At 44.5% G+C, this 11,464-nt stretch overlaps 5 protein-coding genes across 5 annotated transcripts; 2 read left to right on the top strand and 3 right to left on the bottom strand.

Annotated features, from left to right (window-relative positions):
* Positions 1–4,567: 4,567 nt before the first annotated feature.
* On the bottom strand, positions 4,568–6,306 carry Rnmt (RNA guanine-7 methyltransferase). Its single transcript, XM_017181794.3, has 2 exons — positions 5,023–6,306; positions 4,568–4,963 (listed from the first exon to the last, which is right to left on the bottom strand). The coding sequence occupies exons 1-2, from the start codon at positions 6,224–6,226 to the stop codon at positions 4,881–4,883; spliced, it is 1,287 nt and encodes a 428-aa protein (XP_017037283.1). The 5' UTR covers positions 6,227–6,306; the 3' UTR covers positions 4,568–4,880.
* A 69-nt stretch (positions 6,307–6,375) lies between these two features.
* THG (tRNA-histidine guanylyltransferase) lies at positions 6,376–7,548 on the top strand. Its single transcript, XM_017181795.3, has 2 exons — positions 6,376–6,752; positions 6,810–7,548. The coding sequence occupies exons 1-2, from the start codon at positions 6,524–6,526 to the stop codon at positions 7,520–7,522; spliced, it is 942 nt and encodes a 313-aa protein (XP_017037284.1). The 5' UTR covers positions 6,376–6,523; the 3' UTR covers positions 7,523–7,548.
* On the bottom strand, positions 7,528–8,253 carry NC2beta (negative cofactor 2beta). Its single transcript, XM_017181798.3, has one exon. It carries the CDS (start codon positions 8,155–8,157, stop codon positions 7,606–7,608), a length of 552 nt encoding a protein of 183 aa, XP_017037287.1. The 5' UTR covers positions 8,158–8,253; the 3' UTR covers positions 7,528–7,605.
* A 37-nt stretch (positions 8,254–8,290) lies between these two features.
* On the top strand, positions 8,291–9,133 carry Ankrd49 (ankyrin repeat domain-containing protein 49). The gene is made up of 2 exons (XM_017181796.3): positions 8,291–8,491; positions 8,564–9,133. The coding sequence occupies exons 1-2, from the start codon at positions 8,356–8,358 to the stop codon at positions 9,073–9,075; spliced, it is 648 nt and encodes a 215-aa protein (XP_017037285.1). The 5' UTR covers positions 8,291–8,355; the 3' UTR covers positions 9,076–9,133.
* Positions 9,134–9,135: 2 nt separating this feature from the next.
* DCTN5-p25 (Dynactin 5, p25 subunit) lies at positions 9,136–9,995 on the bottom strand. The gene is made up of 3 exons (XM_017181797.3): positions 9,837–9,995; positions 9,443–9,742; positions 9,136–9,384 (listed from the first exon to the last, which is right to left on the bottom strand). Exons 1-3 carry the CDS (start codon positions 9,882–9,884, stop codon positions 9,163–9,165), a joined length of 570 nt encoding a protein of 189 aa, XP_017037286.1. The 5' UTR covers positions 9,885–9,995; the 3' UTR covers positions 9,136–9,162.
* Positions 9,996–11,464: the final 1,469 nt, after the last annotated feature.

Genomic DNA, 11,464 nt, shown 5'->3' with positions numbered 1-11,464 from the left:
GGACGAAAGCTCTCCGCGCCAGAGCTTTCGTTGCCCCAAAAGCTTTTCCGCTTTTCCAGTTGCCAAGTCGGTTTCGTGAAGTTTTCGCTTTTAGTTTTTGGTGGCCAAGTCGAAAGTCGCCAAACTCTCCGAGAAATTACTGTGCTGGAAGGGGGCAATGAAAGCCAAAAGGCAAAGCAAGAGGAAGGAAAGAGGAAGTGGACACAGGAGTGGGAGTGGTAGGAGTTTTAAGGACACCGGTTTTATAGAGTTGTCAAATGGCCCCAGGAACGGCCAGTCAAAACATCAAAATTCACTCGCAATTGGCCAAGGGCAACACCCCAACAACAACAGCACTACAGACTGTGTTCCGGCAGGGTTGGGGTTTTGTTTTGAAAGCGAAAGGCCATAATGGTTGCATGCCACATTCAAAGCGAAAGTTGAGCTTCATTTTTGGGGTCGCCACAGCGAGTCAAACATGCAAACACGCACGGGCACAGGCTCGGGCACGGGCACGGGCATGGGCCAAGGCAAGGTGAGGTCCTTGTCATTTAACTCGCTTGTCAAGTTGACCTTTGTTTTGTTGTCGTGTGCCACACAACATCTAAGGCCCAAGTGCCACGCCTTGAGCTTGAGCCATAGCAACTTGTACTTCGTTACCCATGCATATCCCCTCAAACCCTTAAAGGACCCCACTCTCACTCCCACTCCCATCCCCATTTAGTGCCGAAAACAACCTTCGGCCCCCCCCGATCGTCGTCGCGAGGGTGGCGGCATGTGCATGTTTGATGAGCTTATCAAGGCTCCAGGATTATTGAATATTTTCGAATCGATAGCGCCGGGCTAATTTCCGGCGCACACAATTAGTTGCCAACTAAATGGCAACCTGGCTGAATAAATCATTGACAGTGCTGTGCTGCAATTTAGATTGACAGCCTCAACTCCTGGCTCTCAGCAATTTAAACGATTCTGTGGTCAAAACCAAACCATTTGCATAGGCCAAATGCTAAAGCCAAATGCAACTGACACCACCAGATATTTAGGATTCATCAACTGGGGAAATCAATTACTCAAACACAAGTATTTATATATGCATATGGAATGTTGAAGTGCATTTGTGTGGAAAATTGTCAGAAAAACAATCAAAGCTGTTGAAAAGATTAAATCCTTTTCGGTTGTGTTGAAAAGGTCACAGGTTATGCCAGATGTTTGTGAAGCTACAAAAGTGCAGGCAAAGTCAAACTTATAAATTGATTTACAAGTGTTTTTAAGCATTCATTTTTGTAGTAAGGATAATTTAGAAAATATGTAGATATTATTAAGTACTATTTATGTATATTTGGATATGATATTTTGATTTCTATTTAAGGATAAGATCGTTTTTTTTTGAAATATTTATGAACTGATAAATAAAAGTTTAAATTTTGGTAAGATGGAAACTTCTTGTGTTTTTCGAGTTGTGTATAGAGTCTTGCGATTTACAGCTTTAATCTTTTTCGTCAAGATAAATTACAGGAAAGGGAACAACCGGATTGCTTTTAAAATAAAATTGTTTGGTTATTATCCTTTTCTATCAAATAGATAGATTAAAATTAGACTGGATTTTTTGTACCAACATCAACAATAAGGAACTAAATTGTTAAATTTATAATTTATGTAGCTATATTTCATACATTTTCTGAGTGTATACGACTTCAGTAATTGCTGCTACGTTCGTTCTTTTAAGGGGCAAAGTTCAAGATTCTCTCTGTGGCGACAAGAGCACCACAAAAATCTACCAAGCGATGAGCTGCAGCTCATCAACTTCACATCTTTTCAATGGCCCCCTAAGTCCTTGGGCACATACATTCATATTCACCGACATTTGTATGCACAAATATGTATGGAACGCTTTTTTATCCTTTTCTTCTCATTTCTTTTACCTTCTTTTCGGCTTTGTGTTAAATTGTTGCGTTAACCAAGCCAACCCGCTCCAGGGACAATCCATGTAAAAAGTTTAGCATAGCAGAAGGCCCCCACAGACACGGACACGGACACACAGACACAGAGGAGAACTCGGCACCAGGACCGTTCGTCGTATGCCTGGCATGCGTTTTTCACATTGTTTCATGCGGTTGAATAAACACACACCGCACACACACACCCATATTCAGGGGCACGCATACATCCAAATACGTGCATTTTATGATCTACGGAGAAAGGAACGTGGAGGAGAGAGATAAAGAGAGAGAGAGGCGAGAAAGAGAGACAGGCACTTATTCGCTCGCTTGCCTCGACAGGCTTACAAAACAAACATTGCGGCATGTTTTCGGTTGGTACACACTGCGTATACGTACTGTAAGGCCGCACATTTCCTACCTGCGTTTTGTCAGTGCCCAGCACCAACACCTGCACGCTCACAGTGACACCGGTCCTTCCACACGGACACATTGCAGTCACGTATGCACATTACTCAACACAACCTGTCCCGGGCATTGTGTGTTTCCCTTAACCCTTGAGCAGCACGGATATTTTTATTATTTTTTAATATCTCCCCCGTTGTGCAAATATTATTTTTATATCGAAGTGGCTTTTTTGGGGATATTAATTATCTGAATGAAAAGATAAAAGCCTTTGAAACTGGAAATTGGAAGAAAAAACGCCAGTAAGCTCGACTATGAAATACCCGGTAGCCAGAGATTTGTGATGTAAAATAAGATCAAGTTAGATATTTAAGTGTGCGATGATCTCAAGTTCTTGAGGGCTAGAGCACTACTTATTATACGACTTTAAGATGATGTTTATCTTGAGTAATATGCGAATATTTACAAAAAAACAATGAAGACTTTTCGTTTACTATATAATTTTAATTATAAATTTTCCAATGGATTCTATAAACGCTATATGATATATCGTTGTCTAAACTGGCGTTGTCTTGCGAGCTATATAATACATATTCTCACATTTAGTACTTGCTATACATATTATTGGCTTTCTGTTAAATTAAGTATAAAAAATAGTAATTTATTTACTTACTGAAGGTACCACGAAAAAATGTTAAAATTATTGGCTTCTACTTACTAACCCAAAAACAAAAGATTCAAGATACAAAATTAATTATACACATTCGCTGAAACTGCGAGTATGTTGAAGTAAGTAAATTGCAGTGGCTTGGCTATTTAAAATGTTAATTTGCCGCTCGGCGAGGGTATGAAATGACCATTACCCAATATTTGGGTTAAAAGTGAACTAATTTACATAGACCGCACGGTACAATGCGCAGGCGGCCGCACAGAGAAGGTAACAAAAAGATTCATTAGGGCCAATCAGTGCAAAGCGAGTCGTGGCGAAGGACATGCGGAGAGGACCTGGCCAAAAGCGGTGGCCTGGCAGTTGAAAGAGAGACAGGGAGAGAGAGAGAGAGAAAGCAGGCAGGGGTTTGTACAGGACAAACCGTGTGTGTAAACGTAAACAGCTCGTGTAGCCGTAGCCCTGGCTCCGTTGTTTGCCTTATAAATACGCACGCTCTACTTTAAACAAAGCGGACCCACCCAACCAACCGTCCACCTATCGGCCCTACAATCCAGGATACCTACCCGTCCGCCCACACACGTACACGTGCCTGCCTCTCTTATTGTAAACAATTTTGTGTGCGTCAGTATGTGCAAAACAAATTTAAACTTTACACCCAAAGTTGATTTTTATGAGCAAAACTTTAAATAATGAAATTATCTGACAAGAACTTGGGAAAGTGGCCAGAGAGTCTCAAGGAAAAGGCTGCCAAAGAGCGAGGGAATTGAAAGTGGCAGCAGGAGGGGGGTTGGGGAGTGAGAATGGGAATGGGGTTGTGGGCGGAGAACCGATAATGAAAGGGAGAACCAACTGATTGCCGCAATATAAAGTTTGCATTCGGCTCGAAAGCAATCAATGGCGTAATTTATGCCAGCGCCCTCCTGACAATCGACGACCAGGCAGAGGCATTCAGGCACCAATCCACCTGAACCGAGCCACCCCTACGCGGGTTCCATTATCAAATATTTATTTACACTTGAGCTACAATAATTCATTGATGCATCGAACGCCTGGCACGACACGCTTTCGCTGGGGACTGTATATGGGGGTCGCTCGCTTTGGGCCAGGCCAGAACCGAACTGAACGCTGGGAAACAGGTTAGGTCGCTGCCAAGCACGACCCGGCAACGTAAACGTCAGGACTAACCTTTGCCCGATGTCCTTCAAAGGCGCCGTCGCTGTGAAAGCAACAGCTGTGCGCTCTCTCCATCGCCGCGATTCAGCCCCCGATATGTGTTTAGCTTTCTTCGATATATCCCTTCCAGTTTCGAACACGGCTCTCACGCGGAATGCCGAAAGCTTTCTTATCAAAGCTTTCCATAAAAGCCACCTGAAAGCGGCGTGAGCGAGGATACTTGCCAGTTTGTGGAAGATATTGGGGTTTCCCCAAAATTAAGTGATAAACAAATACAAATTTCTGAAAAAATCTTGCAAGCTGGTAATTTATTTTAAAATAATTTTTTCCACTTGGAGATTTCAGATTATAAAAATTTAAGTTATTCTTAAAGATTTTATATTACAAATAAAATATCCCCTCTGAGAAAGAAGTAAATAAATGATGCTTCTTTCACTTCTTATAATCTTAAATAAAACAAGTAGCGTATATAATTGAAATATTGAAAAATCTATTAAAGGAAATCTTAATTTTGAACACATTATAAAAAAAAAAAAAGAATTTGAAAAGCTATAAAAATCCCTATTAATTTGTATCTTACAAACTAAATTGGTTAACATGCAAACTATTGGGCTTAAAAGTAAAATCATCTGTTCATCCTTTCGAGTTTATATCTCTTAAATAGTGGGGCAAATGTTTACAACAAGAGAAACTATAAATTTGGCATAGATCGCTATTCAGTCGTCAAACTCAAACAACGGTTTACCATTGGTATCCCAGGTGTTTTTACATTTCTTGAAGGCACAAACCAGATAAAGAGCTAAAAGAAAACGCTCATTAATAACGAATATTTAATATTTAGATTCATTAAAGACTCACTTGTAGCTTCCCATTCGGACTTGGAGAGAGTTCCCAACGGACGGCCGCGATGTGTTCCCTGGAAGCTGCGCACATGGGCAAATTGTTCGTCATCGGCACACCGCTGGGCTTGCACGGTCTCTAGGCCAGACATGCGCTGCAGTAGCTGTCGACCCTGGGGCAGAGTCTCCTTATAATAATCCGCGAAAGTGGAGCGACGCAATAGCTGCAAGCCGTACTTCCTGCCCAACTTGACCAGAGTGGGGAAATGCACCAGAAACTCGGGACAATCGACGACACCCTCCAGGTGAAACTGGTATTTTGCTCCAAAAATGGGCAGGGGGTCTGTCGAGCAGTCGAACTCAATGTTGTACACATCGTTGCCAAAACCACGGGCATCCGGACCGGCTGCCTTCAGCCGACGGATAATCTCATAGGCATCCGGAATGGTGGCTATGAAGAAGCCGCCCGGCTTGAGGCACTCGGCAGCATTGCGCATCATGCAATCCGCCTGGGCCAGCGACTCGAAGCAATAGTGGAAGGCAAACTGGCAGGACACGAGATTGAGATGCAGCGAGGGATCCTTGTAGCGTTCGCGCAGTCGCACCAGGGTCGAGTCACAGGCAAAGAACTCGGCGGTGAACTTGTTGGCGAACTTGGATTTCTCAGCGCGCTGCAGGATGTCCTGGTAACGCCGCTGACACTGCTCCACAGACACCTCGGCGATATCAGTGCAGATGAGGTGCGAGATGGCGGCCTTCTCCCACTTGAGCAGATCCCCGCCCTTGCCGCAGCACATGTCCAGCACCCGCAGAGCGTCGCCCACGCGCATCTGCTGCTTGAGCTGCGACATGTACTCGTTGATCAGCTGGCTCTTGATCCAGTTGTTGAAGTTGCGCATGAAGAATATCTTCGACTTTTGCCGGTCCTTGCGTCCAGCTTCCTTCAGCTCGTTGTAGTGGTTCGCCACCACATGTGTGTTGGCCGCTCCACCCACAGCTCCGTCCTCCTCTTCCGTTTCGCTTTTGCCCACGACGCCACCATCGTCAGCTTCTTTGGCGGCCGACTCCTCGTCCAACTCCTGGCCGGTATGGTCTGTGGGCGGCTCATGGGCGGGATGTAATGTGGCCTCTGCATTCTCACTCTCGTCGTCCGACAGGCTGACCTCCTTGTGCGTCCTAGCGAATTGCTCGTCTGCGACATTTTGTTCGTAATTGAGGCTCATAATTTGCTAGATATTCAGTTCCTTGTGATGTGAAACGAGGCCCAATGAGGTTATCGGTCTATCGCAGTTATCGGGTCAGCAAGTGATGGACGTTGAGCGTTTCAAAACAAAGCGAATTAAATATTAAAAATTAAATATAAATACAATAATATATAACACAAATTAAAAAAGAGGCAAACATTAAGAAAGATATTGCAAAATGAAATAATTGAGTTAAAAAAGTTCCATTTTGAATGTCCATCACTAACCATCAGCTGTGAACTCATCGCATGCGGTGGCCATAGAGGGAATCTTCAAATGCGTTTGATTGGATTTCTGAGTAAATTTGGCGAAATATTGAATCGTTGCGCTGTTGGGCGACTCCCACCCAAAAGAAGCATGGCCTGCAGCAGATTTGAGTACGTTAAGACCTTCGAGCAGGACGACAGTATACTGCCGAACGTGTGGATAGTCATTCGCATCGATGGCAAGAAGTTTCACAAGTTCTCCAAAACCCACGACTTTGAAAAGCCCAACGACGAAAATGGTAAGAGGGAAATTGTACCAGATTACAGAAATTAAACTTTAGATCTCTATATTCCAGCCTTGAATGTAATGAACGCAGCCGCCACGGCGGTGATGGCAGAGTTCCGGGATATTGTCCTTGCCTATGGCCAAAGCGATGAATACTCTTTCGTATTTCGAAAGGAGACGGCTGCCTTCAAGCGCCGCTCTGCCAAGCTGCTCACCTACGTCACCAGTCTGTTCTCCACGAGCTACGTGATGCAGTGGTCCAAGTGGATGAGCCAGCCCCTTGCCTACGCCCCCTGCTTCGACGGGCGGGTTGTCCTATACCCATCCGACGAGAATCTAAGAGACTATCTAAGTTGGCGGCAGGCGGATGTGCATGTCAACAATCTGTATAATACCGCCTTTTGGAAGCTGGTTCTGGAGAAGGGTCTGACGAACCAGGAGGCGGAGGCTAAACTGCGAGGCACTTTCTCCGCGGACAAGAACGAGCTGCTCTTCCAGGAGTTTGGCATTAACTACAACAATCTACCGGCCATGTACCGAAAGGGAACGATTCTGCTGAGGAAGCGCGTAACTGTGGATGAAAAGACGAGACAAGCCATTGTACCGTTGCACCAGGATCTGATTTCTTCACAGTTCTGGAAAGAGCACACCGAAATTTTGGGCAAATATGTGCCAGGAACCTACAGTTCCACTCAGCCTCTGCCCAGATTGGTGCACCTACAAATAGATGATAAGAAGGCGGAGGAATCGAAGCTGGCGGAGAGAGTGGAAGAGAGTTGTTAGGGTACTTTAGTTGATAGTACTTATGGCAATATATTTTTTTAAGCTAAAATTACACATTATGTGCATAGAAAAGTCATTTTCTACTAGTAGTCATCGTCGTCCTCGTCCTCGTCATCCTCGCTGGGTTTGCTGGCAATGGATCCGTCTGCCTGCGGTTGCCGCTGCACCATGGCAGCCGCCTGCATGCTCACCCACTGCTGTTGCTCTTCGCGCGCCTGCTCCTCGCGTGCCTTGGCGAACAGTTCTTGCTGCTGGCGCAACAGCTCCTCCTCCGGAATGCCCAGGTTCTCCAAACGCGTGCTCTGTCTTCGCCGCTTGGCTGCCACCTCTTTGCAGTCGTGAAGAACGGCCTCGGCTTCCTGCTTGTAGTCGTGGAAGCCCAGTCGCTCCAGCGCCTCCAGAACGTGCTCTGCGTTGATAGTTTTCTTGTTGCGCATGTTGCACACCTCGTTGGCTTCAGAGCTGATAAGGTGGATGAACTCGGAGCAGCAGTTTAGGATCAGCTCGCGACTCTCGTTGGCCACCCGCACCGTGGGCACCAGTTCCTTGATTATCTTGTTTATGCTGGCGCGCGGCAGGGTCAGCTCGTCGTCCTCGGCGCTGGGCGGCAATAGTTCTTCCTGCGGATTCGACATTGCGTTAAGGTAAACAAATACAGAGCTGGAGGAGGTATTTGTTTTTTTTTCTCTGCCGTCTTCGGTTTGTTTTGTTCAAGTGTGACCGTCGCAGCAAATAATTTCTGGTTTCAAGGTATTATTTTTCTGTTCACTAACGGTCCCACTGGCAAACAGAAAACAAAAAGTTTTTATTTTGATCCAAAAAATTCTTCTAAAATGGGCGACTACGACTCGGATGATGAGAAATCACAGGTGGAAAAGCTGCGGTATGCCAAGGTACCTCGCGGAATGTTCGTCAGTGGCTGGGACGACGATGCCGACGAATTGATCGAGGAAGACAAGAATCCGCAGTGTGAGAAACTGCCTTTATTCGTCCAAAGTTGTTTTCTTTAAACTCCTCTTGGGCACCTTATCTATCTTTCAGCCAGCATCGAACGCATGATCCTGTGGGCCGTCAGTGAGAATCGCATAAGCGAGGTGCGGGAGATTCTTCGCCTGGATGCCGACACCGTGAATTCCCGGGACAACGATGGATACACGCCTCTGCACCGTGCTGCCTACAACAACTTTGTGGATATGGCCAAGCTTCTGCTGCAGTACCGAGCCAATCCCAATGCTCGCACGGAACTGGGCTGGACACCTCTACATTCCGCCTGCAAGTGGAACAACGCAGACTGTGCCCACTTGCTGCTGCAGTTTGGCGCCGACGTGAATGCCGAGTCGGACGGCCAACAGACGCCGCTGCACATAACTGCCACCGTTTCAAATTGCCGGAACACCGCCACCGTGCTGCTGCTGGACCGGAATGTGCAGGCCCGCAAGGAGAACAACTCGGAGGAGCTGGCCTCGGTCATAGCACGTCGCACGGGCATGAGTTTCCCCATCTTTGAGTGCGGCGAAGAGGCGTATGATTGCGAGACGGGACTGATAGATTAACTGAAACAGCCTACATTGTGCATACCTATAGAATATAAACCTTTGCTTATTTTATAAATAGGCTTTAATTTATTAATTATAAGTTTATCAACTGGCTGGTGCCGGCGTGCGCACGAAATGCTCGTAAAAAGACTTTGTGTAGTTGATCATCTCATCCTGCATGGCGGCGGGCACAAAGTACGGATTTCCCTGGGCGCCCTCGATGGTTCCCTTAACAGTGTAACGCATGTAACTGGCTACGGTCGTCTCTGGGGGTAAAACAGCGCCATCTTCAATTACACAGCAATCTTTCAGTATGCAACGACGCCCCTGGAAGCGAAAGTTTCTTATTATTTCAGAGATTTCAACTGGGAAGTCAAAAACTCACAATAATGGCATTCTTGCCTATGTACACACAGGATCCAATGGAAGCTGCTGAGACGACGGCGCCCTCGCCAATGAAGACATGATCGCCGATGTGCATCGGGAAGAAGGCTATGCCCTTGCTGAATTGTTTGTACGGCGGCCGGATCACAGAGTCCTTGCCTATTACACAGTATCTGCCGGCCCGCACGTTCGCCAGGTCTCCTCGGATGATAGCGCCGCTCTGGACGATCACCTTTCCGTTGAGCACGATATTTTGGGAGCCACATAAAACCGTATGACGACTCACTTTGTTCCCGGAGGCCTGTGGAAAAGCATCAAAAGTTTTGGGCATGATGAGGTCATCCGGACTTTTGGTGCTCTCAGATAAGCATTCCAATCTTTTGCTCAATACTTACGGTCTCCACATATTCATCTTTACTGTAAAAGGTGTCGGGTATTTCCATTGTTAGGCTTTTGCTTTAATATTTATGTTTTAAAACATTTTTCCCCAATTGTAAGAAATTCAGCTGATCAGTGTGACCACTTTTACGACAAAATAATGCTAAAAAAGGCGATACTAAAGGGATTTTTGAAAAATACTGCAAAATATACTTGTTTATGATGTTTATCAACACTTGAACATACGTTATCGATTATTATAGTTATCGATCTTCTCTTGCAACCGCGCAATTTAAATACAAAGTTTCCCTTCCATTTGTTGCATTTAAGAACAGTTTTAAATATCTATTGGCAAATACAATTAAGGTTTTAACTCATTTCCTTCTTTAATTAGTTGCACGCAAAGCCTGACTAATTACAACTAAACACCTTCGCGGGTGCATGGAAAACGCAGGTGTTTAACTAATGAATGACCCTGAACTTTACACCACAAGTATGCAAGTATGTAACAATCACGATGCAGATTAGAGAGCTGCCTCTTCACAGATTCACTAGGAAAATGATGTGAATAACTGGGCTCACAGCTGGTGGGGCCGAAGAGCAGCCAAACTCAACCCCCAGCCATAGGCGCAGTTGGTGACCTTCCGAAAACTTCAACTTCCCGCTGTCCGGCGCGCTCCGACGATGTTCCAATTAATGCTCTTTAATAATCGCAACCCAGCCCCGCGGCTAACCTTCAAGGTGCACGCTCGAATGCTCTCACGAGGCGTCAGTAACTCTAGTAAATTATAGCATTGTAGTAGAATTTGAATTTGTTATGGTGCTTGTATTTTGTATTTTATATTTTGATACTCATGCTTATATAGCAATTCAAAAGATATGGAAATTTGGGGTATGTATTTCAATATTAAGAACTTCAACATTTTTCCTGTGTGACCTTCTGATCAGCTCTTTGTCATTAATATTTCTCTTAGCCCATTAAATTCTAACAATTGTGCCAGTTTATTGGTTGCTTTGAAGAATCCGCCAAGAGATAAAATAATAATCTTTTGACCTTCGCTATGAAAAATCTATTAATTTGTTATTGTTTGCACTTTTGAACTAAAGGTTAATAAACTTGAACTTGAATAATGTTTGGAAATTAATTGAGTTGTGCACACAAACCACTCTCAAATGACTTGATCAAACAATTGAAACGAATTTGTTTAATTTTCGTTCTTTTAATTATATTTATTATTGAGTGCTGAGTGTTATTTTTTTTTGGTAATACTATAAATTAAATAAATTAATATTTTATTATATTTTAAGCACAGTATATAGCTCATAATAAAATGTTTTTAATAAGTATCAATACTTGTTTCGGCTTTTTCTTGTTCATGTAAATGAATTTTCCCCAACAAGAAATACAAGACCAAGGTCATAAAATTCTTGAATCCAAAGAATGTGTAGCCAAGTGCCTGCCTTGCAATAACCCAACCGCGCTCGATACAACTCTTCTGCCACAATTTGACCTTGTTGGGGAGAGACGGGCCTGCGGGCCATGTAAATATTTACAATAGCCAACTCATCCAGGGCCTTGATAAATGGTTGTTCGCGGCCGCTGCTTTGGAAATTCATCATTAAATGGTCAGGCCAGGCAATCAAG

Source organism: Drosophila kikkawai, chromosome 2L (genome assembly GCF_030179895.1).
Source record: "Drosophila kikkawai strain 14028-0561.14 chromosome 2L, DkikHiC1v2, whole genome shotgun sequence".
Lineage (NCBI taxonomy): Eukaryota > Metazoa > Arthropoda > Insecta > Diptera > Drosophilidae > Drosophila > Drosophila kikkawai.
This window is presented reverse-complemented; position numbering and strand designations above follow the sequence as displayed.